The sequence below is a fragment of the Odocoileus virginianus genome, chromosome 19, assembly GCF_023699985.2.
Source record: "Odocoileus virginianus isolate 20LAN1187 ecotype Illinois chromosome 19, Ovbor_1.2, whole genome shotgun sequence".
Taxonomy (NCBI): domain Eukaryota; kingdom Metazoa; phylum Chordata; class Mammalia; order Artiodactyla; family Cervidae; genus Odocoileus; species Odocoileus virginianus.
Window position 1 is genome coordinate 3,009,702 of NC_069692.1, and position 22,631 is coordinate 3,032,332.

The 22,631-nt window shown below is 42.0% G+C and overlaps 1 protein-coding gene across 8 annotated transcripts in view; it reads left to right on the top strand.

Moving 5' to 3' along the window:
• Positions 1-22,631, top strand: part of FILIP1 (filamin A interacting protein 1) — a 216,326-nt gene that overhangs the window by 177,868 nt on the left and 15,827 nt on the right. For 6 of the 8 annotated variants that reach the window (XM_070480788.1, XM_020901216.2, XM_020901224.2 and 3 more), the window contains 2 exons: positions 14,637-17,442; positions 21,273-21,595. In XM_070480788.1, the coding sequence (XP_070336889.1) occupies positions 14,637-17,442; positions 21,273-21,479 (3,013 nt within the window). In that variant the 3' untranslated portion in view covers positions 21,480-21,595. Of the gene's footprint in view, positions 1-14,636; positions 17,443-21,272; positions 21,596-22,631 lie in introns of those variants that run through there. The other 2 variants (XM_070480786.1, XM_020901263.2) reach the window with 2 other exon arrangements.

Consider the following 22,631-nt stretch of genomic DNA (forward strand, 5'->3'; position numbering starts at 1 on the left):
TATAGTGTGAGTTCCCATAATATATGAGCTTAAAATGTGACTTTTGTCCAGCAATCTATAAATACATGTACAGAGTAAAGTGATAAAATGGGGTATGTGTGTACCCTTATGGATTAGCTTCAACTTGTTTCAATAGTCTCAGGAGATCTGACTTCTGCCCCATCCCTCCCTGCATTTTCTAAATGAACACAGGAGAGGCCTCTTTAGCCTGTGGGAGGACCCCTCATACTGAGGTTTCGGGGACCTCAAAACCGTCTCCACTCTCTGGCTTCCCTGGTAAATCACTCCCTTGAGCTTATTGTCTGAGGGTGAGTACTTCTTGTGATAATGCACAATGTTACCTAGAGGCATACGTGCTCAGTCGCTAGGTTCTGTCCAACTCTTTGCAGCCCTGTGGACTGTAGCCTGCCAGGCTCCTCTGTCCATGGGATTTCCCAGGCAAGAATTCTGGAGTGGGTTGCCATTTCCTTTTCCAGGGGATCTTCTCCATCCCAGGGTTGAACCTGCATCTCCTGCATTGGCAGGCAGATTCTTTACTACTGAGCCACTTAGGAAACCCTCAGTACCTAGAGGCGGCATCCCATAATTAGCTGTGATGCACCTTGGTGACACCTTTTTTGGGGGTGGAATGGGTCTTTGGATTAGGGTGAGGGGCCACTTGGAAGAAAGAGCTCAAGGCCACACAGTTAGAGACAAATTTCTCTGCTTCATGGCTTTTTCTGTTCCTCCTGAAAATCTTTCAGTAAATGTATGCACCTGGCTGACTCTTCATCAACATCAAAGGGAAAGAATGACATCTTCTTTCTACTGTTATCTGATCAACCTGAAGTTGTGTGAGTAGTATTTTGACCAACTTAGGAAATATGAAAACACAATAAATAATATTCTTGCCTGGAGAATCCCATGGACAGAGAAGCCTGGTGAGCAACAGTCCATGGGGTCGCAAGGAGTAGGACATGACTGAGTGACTAACCCACTAACACATGGTGGGTAGAAACTTCTCATCTGTGTCCACAAATAAACAACAGCATTCTCAGGTTTCAAGAATGAAACGATCTTTCCCACTGCATAGTAGAGGCAGCCCACCCCCAATAGCTTTGAAGAATTCATTCAGGTGGAGGGGCAGGGAAGACAGATTGGCAGTGACTTTCAATTTAGCATTGTTGCTAATAGTATCTAACATTTAATGCGTACTTATCCCTTCACATATAATCATTTATGTGATTCTGACAATGACCCTGTGCTCAGATACTATCATCCCGCTTTGATACAGAAGAAAACTGAAAGAAAGAAATTAAGAAACTTGATCAAGTTAGGATGGTGCAGAACGAGATGCAAACCAGATAGTCTGGCTCTAGAGCATGTACTCAGAACTACCACACTGAACAGAGGGTTAGCTCGGAAATGACAAGTGCCCCCGCCCCCCGCCCCCCGCAAAAGGCATATATCCTCTGTCAGTGAAAATCATTGGCATGGTTGGGAGTTCTACAGAGTTAGATGAGTTCTATACACAAATTTCATATTTGTGATTTCATATTTGGTCCTCTGTCAGCAGTTCCCTATTTTTACTTTCCTGGATATTCCCATTCAGCGTTCAGTATTTGTGGTTTTTCTCCTTTATCAACCAGAAACATTCTAGCTCTAAAGAACTCACAGTGCAAAATGAAAAAGGGTAAAGAGCTAGGCTTCAGGAATTTTGCCTTGGGATCCCAGGGAAGGCCTGTGCCCGCCGCCCAGCCTGAGGGCAGGGGACAGATGGGGCCCCTTCGTGTCTGGTCCGAGGGAGGTGGAGCACCGCTCTGCCTTCCCGCTTCTTGCTTCAGCTTCCCATGCTTAGCTACGTGCACCTGTGCTATCCTCAGTCATTCTTCCTGTTCCTCAATTCTTCACAGACCCACTCTCCACCAGTGCTATCTGTGACTCCTCTCTTCTTGGATTTGTCCTGTGATTCCAAGCTCTAGATCTGTCTTCGGAGACATCATGCCTCCTACAGTTGTGTGTTGGGGGTAGAGAAGGGAAGTGATCCTGAGCTCTGCACCTTACATACTGTAAGATCTGTTCAAGATACAGTATGATATGCAAGGTTACAGCAAAAAAAAGCAAAACAAAACCCAGCAGACTCAAACAGGATAATTTGATATCATTATAAATACGCACATAGAGAGTTAGTTACCAGGGCCAGTAATTGCCAGAACCCTCAAGAGTAACTATCTATAGGCAAGAGCTCTGAATAGGGACTGTGGCCCTTAGGAGAAGAATGAAGCCAAATAGCCAAGACTCAAAAGGGAAAGGATACATTCTCTGATCTCCTTTCAGTGTCTCCTTTTTTTTTTTTTTTTGGCCACATTGCGTGACATGCAGGATCATAGTTCCCTAACCAGGGATCAAACATGTTCTCCCAGGATTGGGAGCTCAGAGTCTTAACCACCGGGACTGCCAGGGAAGTCCTGGTGCCTCCTACTGACTAAAGCAAGCTTGAAGCTAGAAGGAGCTTATTAATATGATGCCTATCTTATAAAAGATAAAAATGAAAAGTGTAGAATTTTATGTTATCAAGTAATATAATATACAAATTAATAGCTTGGTAATTTAGTAATTTCAATAATAGTTTTTTTTTTTTTTCTACAGCTGTGTATAACATTGATCTCTTAAGTTAAGTCAAGATCCCTATTCAAAAACACTTTCTATCAAGAGGTTTTTGAGACCTAATTTGCATCCCTCGCAAGTTTATAAAAGAAAACTGTGCCTTTTTGTTTTTTTTCAAAGATGAAGCAAAGTGAGATCTAAAAGTGAACGTTTCAAAAAGTCATACTTCTAGAAAAGACCTAAAAACTTGTCTTGCCCATCCTTAGTCAGTTGAGTTTTTCAAAAAGATAGTTTGTCCTTAGCTCAAGTCAGTAAAGCACTGAGGAAAAGGGGGCAGTTATCTTCCTAAGATTCCGTGGTGCTGGTTAGATCAATCAGCTAGACTGTGATGCTCCTGGGCAGTGTGATCAAGGAAAGCCTCTGTCATTCCTATACTCACCCACATCAAAACGCAGGAAGAATCCCATCTCTTTCTACCTTAACCTTCACATTCTATCAGTTACCAAAACTAGACAACTCTCCATCCTAACTATTCCTATAACCTCCCTTTCTCATATTGCAATGTGATCTTAGTTTTGTCTTTATTTTTCCTTTGGCTTGGGAAAATTTCAATGCTTACATAACCGATTTCCCTGTGTCTCGTCTCCCCTTTCTGCAATCCATGTACCATGTTGTCATCAGACTATCCTAATATTGAAATTGTCTGTTATCACTGTTCTTAAAGTCCTTTGAGAAGTCTGTATAACCCTCAGGATGGTGCCTGACTCCTTAGGAGTCACATCCAAGCTGTTTGATGATCTGACCTCCGCCTTCACTGGAGTCTCATCTCTTGACATTGTCCCACCTCCTACTGTGTGTACGGAGGTTGACTACTGTTCTGAATTTCAGATGTTCTCTTTTCTCGCATTTGCGTGATGTTTGCCCTTCACAGGGCACAGTGTTTTTTTCATTCTTCATCAGAATGGCCTTTGTTTAGTCATTCATTGTACAAATACTGGCTGAGCACCTACTGTGTGTTAGGCCCTGTGCGAGGAGGGCACTTCCACCCTGGACTCTGCTCTTATGGTGCTTTCGTCTTGTGCAGTGGTGGAAAGACAGTGTCTAAGTACACGATAAAGGAAACAGATTCTTTCAGACAGGGAACATGCAGTAAAAGAAATAAACAGGGAGTCCTGATGGAGTGTGGCTTGGAAAGCTGTTTTCAACAGGCTAGAGAACGCCTCTCTGGGGAGGAGATGTGAACCAAAACCTGAAGGGTGAGACAGAAGAGGACCTGGGATGATAGTGTGTGGTTGTGCAGGTGGTAGCTCCTGACCAGAAAGGAAGGGGGCTGAAATCTGGTCTTCATTTAGCATGTCAAGCCAGGCCTGGTTCCCAAGGGAGGAGGGTGACCCTTATGTAGTTCTCCCAAAGGGGCCATATGGGCTGCTCCCCACAGCAGGGGAACGCTACTGGAAAAACAATTACAAAGACATGAACAATGACTTCCTCCAATCACACCACCGTTGCATGCAGTAGCCTAAATTCAAAGCACAAATGGCACTTCTTACAGAGCATTGCAATTTATTTTTTTTAATTCCAAGCACCTGATACATTGTTTTATGATGATAATGTTTTACGACTCATCTTTGTTGAATTTTTAAGTGAATTAATGAATCCTGGCTACCTTCTCTGTGAGTCAGAGAGCTTTGTACCAGAATGTATGAACAGAGAGCTTGTTCTCAGTGATTCTCAAATATGGGCCTCCTGTTGGGCAGGAGACTAACAGGGAGAAAACAGTTGTTTCAATGGTTTGGGGCAAAAAATAAATAATTTCCTAGACTTTAATTTCTACTGTTACTGAGAGTAATTTATTATACTAGTAATACAGTAAGTGATTTATTTCTGAATATAGCATTTGTAAATTTAAATTAGTATCTTACTAGATTTTCATGAAGACTAAATTCAAATTTTACATTGGAGTCTGGTTGCTACCAAATGTTGGCAAGCACCGAGCGTGTGCTCACCTAGTAGGAGGAGATCTCACCATCTTCAAGAAGAAGAATTTGTTATCAGCCACGAGCTTCTCAAGCCTTTCAGTTGCTGCCAGTTGTGGCTTTTAAAGATAGATTGTGTGTGTTTGCTCAGTCACTCATTCATGTCTGACTTTGCAAGTCCATGGACTGTAGCCCACCAGTCTTCTCTGTCCATGGGATTATCCTGGCAAGAATACTAGAGTGGGTTGCCATTTCCTACTCCAGAGGATCTTCCTGACACATCTGAACCTGATTGAACCCGCATCTCCTGCCTATCCTGTATGGGCTGGCGAGTTCTTGACCACTGCACCATCTGGGAAGCCCACCAAGCTACTTAGTTCTGTACTATATAAAGCAAAGAAGAACTAAAGAACCTCTTGACGAAAGTGAAAGAGGAGAGTGAAAATATTGGCTTAAAGCTCAACATTCAGAAAACAAAGATCATGGCATCTGGTCCCATCCCTTCAGGGCAAATAGATGGGGAAACAGTGGAAACAGTGGCTGACTTTATTATCTTGGGTTCCAAAATCACTGCAGATGATGACTGCAGCCATGAAATTAAAAGACACTTACTCCTTGGAAGAAAAGTTATGACCAACTTAGACAGCATATTAAAAAGCAGAGACATTACTTTGTCAATAAATGTCCATCTAGTCAAGGCTATGGTTTTTCCAGTAGTCATGTATGGATGTGAGAGTTGGACTATAAAGAAAGCTGAGCGCTGAAGAATTGATGCTTTTGAACTGTGGTGTTGGAAAAGACTCTTGAGAGTCTCTTGACTGCAAGGAGATCCAACCAGTCCATCCTAAAGGAGATCAATCCTGGGTGTTCATTGGAAGGACTGATGCTGCAGCTGAAACTCCAATACTTTGGCCACCTGATTCGAAGAACTGACTCATTTGAAAAGACTGATGCTGGTAATGATTGAAGGCAGAAGGAGAAGGGGACGACAGAGGATGAGATGGTTGGATGGCATCACCAACTCAATGGACATGGGTTTGAGTAAACTCTGGGAGTTGGTGATGGACAGGAAAGCCTGGCATGCTGCAGTCTATGGGGTCACAAGGACTCAGACATGACTGAGTGACTGAACTGAACCAAACTGATATGTTCTAGTTGGAGGGGGGGGAGGAGGAAATGCATGTGATTTAAGGCTTCAAATTGTGGGCAAGCTTGACTCCTGAGGTTCATTCATCTCTAATTACTATCATGCCCTTGCTAGTTTTAACCTGTGTTTTTTTGTAAAAGACAGAGAGGCATATAGACAGGGAGAGTTGAAGAGCAAAAATAGTGGAAGGGAAGGAAACAGTGAACAGGGAAATTAGCATGGTCTGGATGAGAAACAAACCTAGGATGACATCAGAGTTTCAAATGGGGTCTGATGGATTAAGATAATGACAAGTGACAATGGAAGCAAAGAGAGAATTAGAATTGCTGGTCTGGAGTTAATGCTGAGAAATCTGGAGAAATGGTTGAAAAAGTGGGAGTGCCAAGAAAGATGGGGAAAAAGATCTGTGAAATCTTACTTGGTTTGCTTCCAAGGAAAAAAGTAAGAATGAATATAGTCCAGTGCAGACCTTAGTCTTTAGGAGGAGAGATTGACAATTGTTTCAGGGAAGGTGTTTATCTTAAAGATGGAAAAGCAGAATAAGGCTTAAAAAAATCTTTCATTTCCCTCTTTTCCTCCGAAACAATTTATTTTTCGACTCTAAAAGGAAAGAAATTAACAAATATCTGTGGAATAGTACAGAATGAGCTGCTTTTCCTAGCGTTAGTTTGGGTAAGTGTAGATGGATCCCAATAAGCAAGAAAAAGTCTGAGTCTTCAACAAGCTTAACTTAATAAACATAGAAATGAATGAAAGAATCACCTACAATCACTATAATAGGAGAGTCATGTGGTACTGTAAGGAAAGAGAAAATCTGACCAGTCTCCAAACTAGCTGAGACTTAGGCGGACAAAAGCTAAAGACTATATACAATAAGGGATTGAATTTTATAATGGAAAATTTCAAAAAATTTACAAAAATAGAATAGTATAATGAACCCCCATGTACTTAACTTCAACAATTAATCAATTTGTGACCAATCTGGTTTCATCTATCCTAACTCCCCTAGATTATTTTTCATGTGAATTCCAGACATATCATTTCATCTGTAAATATTTCAATATATATTTTTTAAATATAAAGATTCTTTTGAAAATACTGTCAAGATCCTTTATCATACCTAAAATGTAATAATAATTCCTTAATATAATTTTTCCAATTGTCTCATTTTTTAAAAAATTTGGAGAATTTAAACAGATTCAGTTTCTTTTAATCTATAATTTCAACTCCCACACTCTTTCTTCTTGGGATTTATTTATTGAAGAAACTAGGTTTTTTAACTGCATAGACTCTACATTTTGAATTTTCCTGATTGTATCCTCATAATGTCATTTAGTATGTTTCTTGCCCCTGTGAAGCTCAATCTTACTCAGGTTCAATTTTCTGGTAAGAATATTTCTTGGGTGGAGTTCCATACATATGTACATAGTATCTGGCTATCTTTTAGGAAACATTGATGAGCCTTGCCTATGCCCATTATTTCATTGAGGATTGCAAAATGGTTGTATTTTATAATTACCTCCTTATGTAGTCTACCATTATTCATTTATTAACTAAACTGTTTCTATCAAGAAAAACAAAGGGCTTTAAAGTGGGACCAAGCTAATATCTCTCATCTAACAAATGAGGTTACAGATATTAAACCTACCTTACCTGCGTCCTGTGTCCAGTTGCCTGTTTCTCCTTCCTTCATAATCAAGATCTCAAATAATTAGTCTCAGATACTTGTCTCCATTTTTCTTTTTCCCAACTAAGCTTTATTCTGTATTTTGTCCCCAAACTCCATTAAAACTGCTCACGCAAAGAACTGTCAATATGCATGCTGACATATCCAATGGAAGGTGTTTTCTTTAAATTTGAATTTAAATGAAAACAGTGGCCATTTTCCTATCTCTCACTTGATCTCTCCAGAGCACTGTGCTATGGACATGTCCCCTTCCTGCCCTGTTGGTGTCTGCAAACCCACGATTGCCTGGATTCCCTCCTAACTCTCTGGCCCTCCCTGCTCAGCCTCTCATTAAGTTCCTTGATGTTTTCTCATCTCAATATCTTTTTTCTGTCCTTGCTCCTCTTTCTGTTGTCTCATACCTCTCATTCATCTTATCCTCTCTCATGGCTTTAAATTTTTTTTTTTTTTTTTTTAGTATTCATTCATTTGGCTGTGCCAGGTCTTAGTTGCTGTTGTGGCATGGAAACAAACCCTTAGTTGCAGCATGTGGGATCTAGTTCCCTGACCAAGGATCGAACCCCAGACTCCTGGCATTGGGAGCTCAGAGTCTTAGCCACTGGACCTCCAGGGATGTCCTTCTCTCATGGCTTTAGATTACACTGTCACTGGACACTCCCAGTCTGTATCTTTGGTCCAGATTTGTCTCCTGAACTCCAGGCTACCAATAAGCATTTCACTTGTAGGTTTTCGACAACCTCAAAGTCAGTGTGCCTTTTTTGGAGCATCATGAGCTATCCCTCCAAGTCTGTTTCTCTTCTCCTAGCCTATACGTAATAATCAGTTAGAGCAAACTAATAACCCTGTCCAGAAGGTGGAGAGTCTGTCCAAATTCCCCCTCTCCATCCTTACTCTGTCACCAAACCCTATAAACTCTGTCTCCTAAGAATCACTATGTTACCCTGTTTCTCTCTGTTTTTTCAAAGACATGACTTTTGTTCAGACTTCATTGTATTTCTCAACTCATTTTTTTTGCAGCATCCTGATTTTCAACTTCTCCAGAGCTGTTGAACTTCCTTATATTTTGAATCCCAAGTTCAGATCCATCCTGTTAGCCCACAGGGGGCTTGGAGTGGCTTGTCCCTCCTTTTCAACCTCTTTCCTCATTCTGTTCCCACAAGTACCCTTCATTTCAATTAAGCCACCTATTATGTCTATTTCCCAGTTGTGTGCTTTTACCCTGCTGTTTCCACTAGACTCCTACTTTAGACTTAGCAGGCTACATACGATATCTGCCTCTTCTTCTTAGTTACGTTTTACAAGCTTTTAAAAATGTAAGAACCATTCATCTGTAGATTGTATTTTGTAGGTAGAGTTGACAAGATTTGTTGAAGAACTGAATAAGGATGCCTAGGACTCAAGGATGACTCTAGATTTGGGACCCAAACATCTGGGAGAATTTGGTTTAGTTGACTGATGTGAGAAAGATGTGGTTGGAACAGGCACATGGGGAGGACTGGGAGCTCAGGAAGATGATGACTAGTAGCCCCACAGGCTCATGGGTGGCCAGTGATGACGTCCTGTTGCTGAATGGGTTGATGTCAGCAGCAGGGAGAGCCTGAATGTATTTAAAGTGCTTTGTGCATTGACCTGTCCTTTAATTAGTCACTGGGGTCATGTTTCCTTTGACAGAATTCTGGACATGAACTGATACACTGGGTGATGAAACAATTCAAGGAGGATCTTAACAATTCCAGAAAGATAGGCTAAATCAAATAAGACGCAATTAACAAACAAATGGGCTTCCCTGGTGGCACTAGCAGTAACGAACACACCTGCCGATGGAGGACACATAAGAAATGTGGGTTTGATCCCCGAAGGAGGGCATGGTGACCCACTCCAGCATTCTTGCCTGGAGAATTCCCATGGACAGAGGGGCCTGGGGGCTACAGCCCATAGGGTCGCACAGAGTGGGACATGACTGAAGTGATTTAGCACACACACATGCAACCTAGAGTCTTGCAAACTTCAGCTGTCCAAGCAATACCTACTTGAGAAATAACTTTATTGTAAAGAGCACTGTGGTCAAACAGATTTGGTCTAAAATCCCAATCTGACCTTCTTAGTCCTGTTCCCTTGATTAACTCAAATGACTTTCCTGTTTATGAAACAGTATAGTAATGAGTAACCTTTGCTCAAAGGATTGTTATGAAAATAAAATCAACTAATCAAAACACTTAACACATAGCCAAGGATGTATTATAATAGATGCTTGGTAAATAAAATGGTTTATTATCAGAACGCCTTTCTTCCTATCCTTTATTTTTTTAAAAATTAATTATTAGCAAAAATTTGAGTTTGGGATGTGCTAAAGAGCCTCTTGAAATTTTAGAACTAAAGGTTTTCTAGTACCTGAAACATTATTTCCCCAGAACAAGTTTTCTAGTCAGTCCAAACTCCATCCGAAAATCTTAGCTGCCTTCTCTTTATTTTTTCAAATTCTGCTTTTACCTCTTTCTGCCTTAAGATTAATAACCTATTTTATGTTTTCTACTGTATTTTAAGTGACTCTTTTATATTTGTTTACAATTTTCTCCCTTTATCTGACATCTTAGAAGACTTTCCAGGGCTTTTTCTTAATATTTTTTTCTTCAGATATAATTTATATATTACAAAATTCACCAATTTTAATTATACATTTTGATGAGTCTTGACAAATGTGTGCCCCATAAACAGAATATTTGAGCCTATATTTTTAACATTTTCTTGGTGAAAATTATTTAATTTCTGAATATGTTTATAAATGACAAATCTGTGAGTTTAAAAAACACATAGTTTTATTGGGTATGAAAGAGAAATTAGGAATACATTTAAGAATAGTTATTAAGAAAGGCAAGAGAATTCTGAAGGATCTATTAGATTATTGTCTTCCTTTTGTCCTCTAAATAAGATAAAATGTTTGCAGAAAATTAAGATCTTGCCAAGAATAAATTTGATTTCAGAATACTTAATGCTCTGCTTGCAACTGCTGATGAGAATTAGGGCACTAATTCACTTTCTTAGTCTTGGTCTTCTGGTTTGTCTCCTTTTAATGTTAATATGTTCAGAACCAGGGGATGGTTGAAGAAAGGCAAGACGGATAGAAAAGAGAGCAGAGGGAGGTGGTAAGGCCAGTGGGCACATAAAGCACCAAAATCCTCTTAATTTGCTCTTTCAATAACATAATTACATGGAAATAGTGCCCTATAATGTAGAGCAAATTAAGTGTTTAAAGCACAATGTGAAAGTGTAACTATTAGAAAATTGTTTGAAATAGAAATATAATATGCCATAGTCGTTATGGTTTGTGAAATGTGCACAATGATGTGATAATGCTTCTCAATGCTTGTTTAATGTAAAAAAGAGGATTTGTAGATATGGGAAAAGAAAAAAGAAAAAAAAATAACCAACCTGTAAATGGGATGCCAAAATTGACTGGAAGGGCAGGTCGGTGGAGACAAGCCCTCTCTTTCTTGGGGCACCCCTGTGTTGTTCCACGGGTCTCCCCTTGCACCTTTCTCTCCACTCCACTTTGTATTTGTTTACAGCTTTCTCCCTTTATCTGATATGTTAGAAAACTTTCCAGGCTTTTTCTTAATGTTTATTTCTTCAGGTATAATTATATCTCCCCAGCTCAGTCCCCTCTCCCCCCTCTCGACATGTGTTCCCATAGCTCCTCCTCATTCTTTTGCCCTTTATTTCTGGGCATTTCCCCAGGTTTTTTTCTCCATCCTTTCCTTTTTCTCTCTGTGCATAGTTTCTCCTTTGCATATCATATTTATTCCCATGTTTAAGGAACTGTCACTTCCCTTATTGAAATAAAAACCCAAGATCTACCGTCTTAACATTTTTCTTAAATATACAGTACAGTATTGTTAACTGTTGTCTGGTATACTTAAGTTAGTGTTGCTTCAACTCTCAATTTCTACCAATACCTTTTCTCATCTCTTTTCCTGCTTCTATTAAAGACACTACTATTTGCAATTATTCAGACCCAAAGCACTGAAGTAATTTTTTCTCTCCCTTCCTGCCAGTGAGTAAGCAGTCACAGTCCACATTTTCTTTTGCAAAGATTTGCAGTTCATCCCATCTTTCCCATCCCCAGCGCCCTGCCTACAGACACTTGAATTCAGGTCTCTGTGCACAGATACTGTTGGCAAAGTGTCCTGACTGAGCCACACAAGTCTACCAAGTCCTGGATCTAACTCTCAGCTACACCAACTGGGAACTGGGCCTTGGGAGCCTGCAGAGAATGGGTTGTGTATTGCTGTCAGGTCCACTTTAAAAGATGAAAGTGAAAGTGAAAGTCACTCAGTGGTGTCCGACTCCTTGCAACCCCATGGACTATATAGCCCATGGAATTCTCCAGGCCAGAATACTGGAGTGGGTAGCCTTTCCCTTCTCCAGAGGATCCTCCCAACCCAGGGATTGAACCCAGGTCTCCTGCATCGCAGGCAGATTCTTGATCAGCTGAGCCACAAGGGAAGCCCTTAAAAGATGAGAATGGCTTAAAATGTGAAAGAAGAGGGAAGGAGAGAAAGTTTAATGGGCCTAGAAAAAGAGAAATAGTCACAGGTAAGAGGACCTGAAAAATGTGGTTTTATGGAGCTGAGATCTAAGGTTACACCCTTGGCTCACAGAATTGTCTACTGAGCAGAAAACGCTATGCTTTTCTCTGGTTGAAACATCACTGCCCCAGGTTTTACTATCAAAGTCCAGATAATGACGTAAAAATACAGATTAAACACAAAAAGCATTGAACAGACTTCCCATGTGGAGGAAATAGCGTACTCTTTAGTTCTTATATTTATGTTTTATTACATCCATGTGTTGAGTCTGTGTGTCAGTCAGTTGTTTTTTTTTTTTTTTACCATCTCTCAGTCTTTAGAACATCCTGTGTGGGAGGTATTAGTACCCACTGCACCTTCCTTTACAGCCTAGAAAACATAGGGTCCAGGGTATCAGTTGAGCCAGGATTCAGGTACAGTTGTGTCTGACCCCAAAGTCTATGTTTTAGCCATTCCAGCTCTCTGCTTCAAATAGCACAGAGGCATAAGATTCTTCAACTATCTTTAGAAATTTCAACACTTTAAGCCTTAAATTTGAGAACAGTGATTTGTCTCTAACAATCTAGTTAGGCCAAGAATTTGAAAATATCCCCTGAAGTCTCTTATTCTACAGTAAAGTGACATTTCAATTGTTTTGACGCCAAGTAAAAAGATAAGATAATCAATAAAATGCCCTTTTACACATGTAAGAACCACAATTAGTGAAGCTATTACAGTATTACTCATTCAACTCATGCATTTGAAAATAATTATTTTTGTCTTATTTTATAAATAAAGCCATAATGAGTTTGGAAAGTTACCCATTTCAGTTATAGATGCTTAGATACAATGGTATATTTTATAGAAATAAATTCTATGAAAAAACTTAGTGACATCAGCTGAGCTATTTCTGTAATAACTATCTGACACTGGGTTTGATTATAGTTACTCTGTGTATGTTACATCATTTCTTGCACAGTCCAATATGACACTATTAAAGTCTGTTTATTTGGGTAACAGCTAATCTGTTATCCAACTAAATCTAATCTAATCCAAGTTCATCTAATTATGAAATAAATCTTTCATAATAAATAAAGTTCAAAATATATTGAAAGAAAAAAATGTACTTACAACAAATACATTAGTGGTTGTTTATAACTTGCTTCTCATATAAGCATAATTACTAAATGCATTCTTATACTACATGTGGTAAATATTACATTAATTTTGTTTTATGGATAATTGAAAAGAGCTGTTAAAAATTGGTGTAAGCTAACTGACAACCATAAGTACTGTAACTATACTTTGGTCTACTTCTATTTCTACTTTTTAAAGCTATACATTAACATTAAAACATATACATTAACATCATAACCCTGGAGAAGGAAATGACAACGCACTCCAGTATTCTTGCCTGTGAAACCCCATGGACAGAGGAGTTAGGCTTGCTACAGTCAGGCTATGGTCTATGGGGTTGCAAAGAGTCAGACATGATTTAGCAACTAAACACCACCACCACCATAGAAAAAATGCATTTCATGCATATACAACAGTAATTCCTGTGACTGCCACGTCTTTTTGGATTGATAGGAATTTGTGTTTCCTCCCTACCTAGCTCTCAGTCTAAAGGAAATGTTTAAATCAGAAAACAGAGACAAGATCCTGTGCCAGCTCTGGTGTCAAGTCAGTTATGTAGCTCTGCTGTCTATCAGAAAGCTCGTCTTGCCCTGCTCCTGTCGGGTGATAGTTGCATACAAAACAAGGAAACCCAAAACATCTTCTTTTCTGAGTCTTCCCTTTCAGTTAAAGTGAATTTCTCTTTTGAAGTCTTACGATGCAAGGCGAAGAGCAAGTATCCTGGGCTGCACCGCATGAGACCCCAGACCTGTTCCTTTCTGACTGACTGGGGCTGGTCCCATCTCATCTTCCTTGGGAGGACAGTGGCAGTAACTGGCTCGGAGGCTTTCCATGAGGATAAAATAAAACCTGGTGCCTAGAAACAGAAAATTCTACACAAATAGTCACTATTATTGCAAAACCTAAATTTTTACTCCATCGTTATATTATTGAAGTATAGCATATATGTACAAAGTTACTCATCAGGGTTCAATTTACTGAAATTTCAGAAGCTGAATAATTCTTTGAAAAAGGCACACAGATTATGAAACAGAAAAGGTGAAAAGCTCTCTCCAGGCTCCCTTCTAGATGCTACCCCTTACTATGGGTAGCTAGCATCCTGACTTCTGGTTGGTTTCATTTATGGCTATGTGTTAAACCTTCATATTTCAGTAACTGACAAGGGATTTATTATAATAACATTTTATTTTTGGCTCATATCTAAGACACTTATTGCTGATTAATCTTTTAATGGGCTTCCCAGGTGGTGCTAGTGGTAAAGAACCTGTCTCCCAATGCAGATGACCTAAGAGACGTGGGTTGGATCCCTGGGTTGGGAAGATCCCCTGGAGGAGAGCATGGCAACCCACTCCAGTATTCTTGCCAGGAGAATCCCATGGACAGAGGAGCCGGGTGGGCTACAGGCCTTAGGGTCACAAAGAGTTGGACACGACTGAAGAGACTTAGCATGCACACAATCTTCTGATATGTATAAAAACATATCATAAATAAAATATTATGTAATAAAATAGGATATTTTAATATTTTTTGTTTTCTAGGTTGAAAAAACTCCTTGAACAGGAAAAAGCTTACCAAGCCCGCAAAGAAAAGGAAAATGCTAAGCGGCTCAACAAACTGAGAGATGAGCTTGTGAAACTCAAGTCCTTTGCACTCATGCTGGTGGATGAAAGGCAGATGCACATCGAGCAACTTGGCCTGCAGAGCCAGAAAGTACAGGACTTGACTCAGAAACTGAGGGAAGAGGAAGAAAAGCTCAAAGCCATCACTTCCAAATCCAAAGAAGACAGGCAGAAATTGCTCAAGTTGGAAGTGGACTTTGAACACAAGGCATCAAGGTTTTCCCAGGAGCATGAGGAGATGAATGCTAAGTTGGCCAGTCAGGAGTCTCACAACAGACAACTCAGACTCAAGCTGGTTGGCCTGACTCAGAGAATCGAGGAGCTGGAAGAGACCAACAAAAACCTTCAGAAGGCAGAAGAAGAACTTCAGGAACTAAGAGATAAGATTGCCAAAGGGGAATGCGGCAACTCCAGCCTCATGGCAGAAGTGGAAAATCTACGGAAGCGCGTGCTTGAGATGGAGGGTAAAGATGAAGAGATCACGAAAACCGAGTCCCAGTGCCGGGAACTGAGAAAGAAACTGCAGGAGGAAGAACACCATAGCCGGGAGCTCAAAATTGAAGTTGAGAAGTTACAGAAGAGAATGTCGGAACTGGAGAAACTGGAAGAGGCGTTTAGCAAGAGTAAATCTGAGTGCACCCAGCTGCACTTAAATCTGGAGAAAGAAAAGAACTTAACCAAGGACCTGCTCAATGAACTGGAGGTGGTCAAGAGTCGGGTTAAAGAATTGGAATGTTCTGAAAGTCGATTGGAAAAGGCTGAATTAAGCCTCAAAGACGATCTTACAAAGTTGAAGTCCTTTACTGTGATGCTGGTGGATGAAAGGAAAAATATGATGGAAAAAATAAAGCAAGAGGAGAGAAAAGTGGATGGACTCAACAAAAATTTTAAGGTGGAGCAAGGAAAGGTTATGGACGTCACGGAAAAACTCATCGAAGAAAGTAAGAAGCTTTTAAAGCTGAAATCTGAAATGGAGGAAAAGGTATACAATTTAACGAAAGAGAGAGATGAGTTAATAGGCAAACTGAAAAGTGAAGAAGAAAAATCCTCTGAATTAAGCTGCAGTGTGGACTTATTAAAGAAGAGACTTGATGGAATAGAGGAAGTGGAGAGAGAAATAACAAGAGGAAGGTCTCGAAAAGGACCTGAGCTCACTTGCCCTGAAGATAACAAAATTAAGGAACTAACGCTGGAAATTGAGAGACTGAAGAACCGTCTGCAACAACTGGAGGTGGTGGAAGGGGACCTGATGAAGACGGAAGATGAGTATGACCAGCTGGAGCAGAAATTTAGAACCGAGCAGGATAAGGCCAATTTCCTCTCTCAGCAATTGGAGGAGATCAAACACCAAATCGCCAAGAACAAAGCCATAGAGAAAGGCGAGGCCGTGAGCCAAGAAGCTGAGCTGAGACACAGATTTCGGCTGGAAGAAGCCAAAAGTCGAGATTTAAAAGCTGAGGTCCAAGCTCTTAAAGAGAAGATTCACGAACTGATGAACAAAGAAGACCAGCTTTCTCAGCTCCAAGTGGATTACTCTGTCCTTCAACAGAGGTTTATGGAAGAAGAAAATAAGAACAAAAGCATGGGCCAGGAGGTCCTCCATCTGACCAAAGAGCTGGAGCTGTCCAAGCGGTACAGCCGCGCCCTGCGGCCCAGCGTGAACGGGCGCAGGATGGTGGATGTTCCCGTGACATCCACGGGCGTGCAGACGGATGCCCTGGGCAGCGAGGCAGCGGAGGAGGACACACCAGCCGTGTTCATCCGCAAGTCCTTTCAGGAGGAAAACCACATCATGAGCAACCTTCGCCAGGTGGGACTGAAGAAGCCTCTGGAACGTTCGTCGGTTCTCGACAGGTATCCGCCGGCGGCCAACGAGCTCACCATGAGGAAGTCCTGGATCCCGTGGATGAGGAAGAGGGAGAACGGGCCCCCGGTGGCTCCCGAGAAGGGGTCCCGCGCCAGTGCCAGCCCAGGGCACCCGGGAGAGCTGGTGCTCTCGCCCAAGCAGGGCCAGCCGCTGCACATTCGCGTAACCCCCGACCACGAGAACAGCACTGCCACTCTGGAGATAACCAGCCCCACGGCAGAAGAGTTCTTCTCGAGCACCACCGTCATCCCCACCCTGGGCAACCAGAAGCCGAGGATCACCATCATCCCCTCCCCAAACGTCCTTTCTCAGAAGCAGAAAGGCACAGAAGCTACCCTCGGGCCGGAGCGAGCCATGTCTCCGGTCACCATCACCACCTTTTCCAGGGAGAAGACCCCAGAGGGCGGGAGGGGGGCGTTTGCCGACAGGCCCACGTCCCCCATCCAGATCATGACCGTGTCCACGTCGGCGGCCCCGACGGACATCAGTGTCCCTCCCGAATCCCAGGAAATGCCCGTGGGAAGGACGGTCCTCAAGGTCACCCCGGAGAAGCAGCCTGGACCAACCCCAGTCCGGAAATACAACGCCAATGCCAATATCATAACCACGGAAGACAACAAAATCCACATTCACCTAGGCTCTCAGTTTAAGCGAGGCCCGGGGACTTCGGCCGAAGGGGCGAGTCCGGTGATCACTGTCCGACCGGTCAACGTGACGGCCGAGAAGGAGGTGTCCACCGGCACCGTCCTTCGCTCGCCCAGGAACCACCTCTCGCCACGCTCTGGCGCGAGCAAAGTGACCAGCACCATCACCATTACCCCAGTCACGACTTCATCAGCCAGAGGAACCCAGTCAGTGGTGAGTAGAGAGGGGTCCTGGTTCAGGCCAATGCGGGGGTCAGGCAGGGAAGTGAAGGCTGAGAATAACCCAGTGCCCAAAAGACAACCAAAGCACCTGTCTCTCCTCTGCCCAAACCCACTACCAGATGTTTCCCAGGAGACTGCACCAGGAAATGAGAATAAGAAGGGGCCTCCTATTTTATTAATTTGAGCTAATTGTGAGGGATAATTTCTTTTTGTTGTTTAAATCATGTTCACTTCAAAACCCTCTTGCAAAAGTGACCTCTTGCCACATCAGCCTATGCTAATAATACGTTTGAAAATTTGATTTTTAATGTTTAAAGTATTTTAAAAAATAGAGGCTGGAAGAAATGGCCAATGTGCAAAAAAATGAAAACTATTCCTGGGTTATATTTCCAGAACCTCAGACATTTGATATTCATTTATGTATGGTCATAGTCATACTTTATTTGAAAAGTAAGATTAAAAGATTATGCTATCAAAAAATTTTTTAAAGTAAAAAGAAGTGAATTTATATGTCTAAACACTATTTTATTAATAGTACAGTGCAGCGAGCAGGTGCTTGATAAATATTTAGTTAAAACCAGCTGGAAGGCTAAATGGTTTATAGGAAAGCATATCCAAAGTATAAAGGCCAGAACTTAAAAATAAATTCTGTTTTTCAAAATACCTCCAGTGATTTTCTTCATTTATTGGGAACAATTGGTAGATGAAATTATAGAAGATCATGTATTATTTAGATATTAATTTAAGCTAATAGACTAGAAATTGTGATCCCTAATCTCTGAGCAAGTTCTGCAGCAGATATTAGAAAGTCTTAAAAAGATAGGAAGCTTATTATTTAAGTATAGAAACTGTGGCTTATTTGCCTGTATCTTCACTATAATTTACTTTCATTCTCTGTGCACAAGCATAAACCCAGGACAGGCTTCAAAGAGTAAAGTACTTACAAACTGCTTTGTCAGTAAAGCTTTTTGTTATTGGCTCTACAGGAGCTGAATATCATTCAGAACTGCTCACCCTTCTCAAATGGTTCAATACTGTTTTTTTTAAGCAGCACAGCATAGCTGAGATTTTTTTTTTTTTTTTTAATAAAAGCTAGGGGAGGTGTAATTGTTGTAATTTAGAGCAAAGTTTCTGCTGGAACATCTTATTCCCATTTTAAGGGCCAGATCAAGATAGCCCTCCCTTCTGGAGTAACATTTCGGATTACTGATTAAAGCCCATATGCAGGTAGGACTTTAAAACAACTGTCTAAGATTGCTAAGGGCTAAATGTTTTCCCACATACTTTAGGTAGATCAGATCCCATAAAATCAAGGTCAACAATAAGTTTGGGACGAATAGTGTGACTAGATCATTTGTGCAATTTTAGCTGCCCTTCAGGCAGCAGGTTGGGTGCTGACTGTAGAGAGGACTGCTGAAATTCTTGGCTTAGTGGGAGAGGCAGGATCAGATCCCATCTAGTGGTTCTGTGAGGGCGTGATGTACAAGGGAACCAGCGGATAAGTCCTCCCCGGGGGCAGAAGTATTCGCAGATAAGAAGAGAGGGCAGCTTGTGCACAGGGGCGGCAGTGTGGCAAGCTGTCACGTGGGGGACAGTGAGCAGTCCCTTTGGGCTGCAGCAGTCGGACCTGGAGACACTATGCAGGATCAGAAGAGGAGGTGCACACCAGGATCAGATGCTGCAGACGTGTGTGTCTTATTATGGAATTGACATTTAATCTCAAGAGAATAGGCCAAGGGAGCCATAAACAGGGTAGTGATTTTTAAAATGACATTATTTCTGTTTTAGATATGTTTATAAAACAATTTAAAGGATCAGCTGGAGGCAGCAGAGGCTGAGGGAAGAGATATGGTTGCAGTTCTCTAGGCTGGAGATGTAAGCTTGAACTGTGGGAGTGAAAATGAGGATGTGTGCCTGCTCAGTCATGTCCGACTCTTTGCGACCCTTTGGACTGTAGCCTTCCAGACTCCTCTGTCCATGGGATTTTTCAGGCAAGAATACTGGAGAGGGTTGCCACAGAGATATACTGAAGATAGAATTAAAGATTTCATGACATATTGAGTTCAGAGGGTAGCTCGGAGGTTTCTGGCTTGGCCATAGGGGTGGATAAAATGAGAAACCCAGGGGATTATTGTTTTGGTAAGAAGATAAATAACGTTTGGGACATGTTATAATTGAGATGCCTCAGGGACCCTGGAAATGTCTAGCATGTGGTTAGAAATCTGGATCTTCATTTAAGGAGAGCCCTGTGATGTGAGAGTTGGATGTGAGAGTTGGACCATGAAGAAAGCTGAGCACCGAAGAGTTGATGCTTTTGAACTGTGGTGCTGGAGAAGATTCTTGAGAGTCCCTTGGACTGCGAGGAGATCAAACCAGTCAATCCTAAAAGGAAGTCAGTCCTGAATATTCATTGGAAGGACTGATGCTGAACCCGAAGCTCCAATACTTTGGCCACCTGATGCGAAGAACTGACTTATTGGAAAAGACACTGAAGCTGGGACAGATTGAAGGCTGGAGGAGAAGGGGACGACACAGGATGAGATGGTTAGATGGATGGACATGATCCATCCATGACTGGATGGACATGAGTTTGATCAAGCTTTGGGAGTTGGTGATGGATAGGGAAGCCTGGTGTGCTGCAGTCCATGGGGTCACAAAGAGTTGGACACGACTGAGTGACTGAACTGAACTGAACTGAACTGATGGCTCAGGGTTCAGGGTCTCAGACACATGTGGGTGACAATTCAGGTAATTTTCGGGGTGAGTGTGGAAAATGAGAAGAGGACTGAGGATGGAGCACGGTGATACCCACACTTAGAAGGCAGGCAAACTGGAACTGGGAGCCATTTTGAGAATGAAAAGGAGTCAGAGACAGTGATGAGACCCAAGGCGATGGATGAGACCCAAGTTAGATATCACAGCAGGAGAGTTCTAGGAACTCCTTGAAGAAGGAATCATCTCTTATGTTGTTGGAAGAGGGTGTTTGCTATGACTTGCGTGTTCTCATGGCAGAACTCTGTTAGCCTTTGCCTTGCTTCATTTTGTACTCCAAGGCCAAACTTGCCTGTTAATCCAAGTATCTCTTGACTTCTACTTTTGCATTCTGATCTCCTATGATGAAAAGGACATCTCTTTTTGGTGTTAGTTCTAGAAGGCTTGTAGGTCTTCACAGAACCTGTTAACTTCAGCTTCTTTGGCATCAGTGGTTGAGGCATAGACTTGGATTACCATGGTGTTGAATGGTTAGCCTTGGAAACGAACCGAGATCACTGTGTTGTTTCAAGAAGAAGGGTGTGGGGAAATCCCCTGGCGGTCCAGTGGTTAAGACTCCATGGTTCTGCTGCAGAGGGCATGGGGTCTGATTCATGGTCAGGGAACTTAGATCTAGCATGCTCTGCCACAAGGCCAAAAAAAAACCAAAACGGAGGATGTGGTCAACAGTGACAAAAAAGAGAAGAGTTGGCCTCATTAGGAGGGGAAAGGAGAGCTGCTTCATCTAAAGAAAGTGGAGGTAGTTTGGGGACAGGAGGGATAAAAATGCCCGAGTGTATGCAGGGTGGCCTGTAGTTTTTCTGTGAAACAGGAGTGAAGGTCGGGGGCTTAAGAACAGAAAGATGCTGGGCATAGATGTTCAGGGAGAGGGAAAAGGGGGCGATGGAGTGGACTAGACAGCAAGCCACTCCAACTTTCTAACAACAGTCTTCTCTGGGGCGGGCTCATCTGCGGGTGGTCCTGTGGTGTGCTTATGTTTAGATGGATGGCATTTCCAGGAGGAGACTCACCAACGCGGCCCTTGTGTCTCTGTCTTTTCTTCTCTTGCAGTCGGGACAAGACGGGTCAGCCCAGCGACCTACACCCACCCGCATTCCTATGTCAAAAGGTATGAAAGCAGGAAAGCCAGTAGTGGCAGCCCCAGGAGCAGGAAATCTGACCAAATTCGAGCCTCGAGCTGAGACTCAGTCTATGAAAATAGAGCTGAAGAAATCTGCAGCCAGCAGCGCTACCTCTCCTGGAGGGGGGAAGGGCTGAGGGCAGTGGCGGAGGGGGTAGGTCGAGCAGATGCTCCTGCTGCTGTCTGTCCCTGCCCACTCGCTGTGTGTACTAACTGAAGTTTTTGATACCTTGTTCATAAAATAATCAACTAATAGCCATGTGTCTTTCCTATTTTGTGGATTTGTTTTGAGGCCGGGACATAGAACTCACTAGCAAAACTACTGTATGTTACGTGCTTGGCAGAGAATGCTGGGCCTGAGGCAGGGCCTGACCCCTAGAGCCATTTTTGCTTCGAGAAAGTAGACTCATCAGTTGAACCAGTAAGATTGTGGGGTTGGGGTGGGGGGAGGGGGGCGATCACAACTTCTCCAAAGCTGCTGCCTTATTTCCTAATTGTAAATGAAATTAAGTAGGCCTTTTTCCACCGTAACTGATTTTTCAAAAGCTCTTTTCTGAAATAGGAAATAGTTTACCAGTTGTCATTTACTTCCACTGAACTCCAAATTTGCTTCATGTGCGGGAAACAGACAAACAAACAAAATGCAGAAACCATTTCCTAATTCTTACAAGGCCTGGGCCTCGAAAGTTTTGCAAAAACAGAGCCCCAAAGCCAATTTCAGGAGACAATTCCAATGTGAAATAAAATGGAAATAATATATGGAATTCTAAAAACAGAGTTTTACTTATTTGTGTGTGTGTGTATTGTAAAGATATTGGAATTTTAGAGCCATTAATGTCAGACTCACGCTCTACTCAAGTGTGCAGTTGATTTAAATTGTGGAGTGGTGCTGCCAAGTGGCCCTTTATAACTCAACAGAGGTTGTAATGGATAGAGAATAGCTGTCAGTAAATTTTGATACTTTGTTGCCAAGACATAAAATGACATCATGCATAGCTTAATTGAATTGAAACATTTTCACAGTCAAGTGTAGATTTACAAGTACAGAACCAGTTCATGAGTGTGTGTGTGTGTGTGTGTGTGTGTGTGTGTGGTGTGGTGAAGTGTATTATTACTTGTGTTTGTATCATGTTGTTTATTTTAAGCATGTTTTAATATGCATGAAGAGTGAGTGAATGCAAAATGCTGTTGTCTACGAGATTAACCGTGCTGATGTGGACGTAGTGCTTCATAGTCAAGTAACCACAAATGAGCTCAAGGCTGATAACCCTCAGCTTAGCATCTGAAGT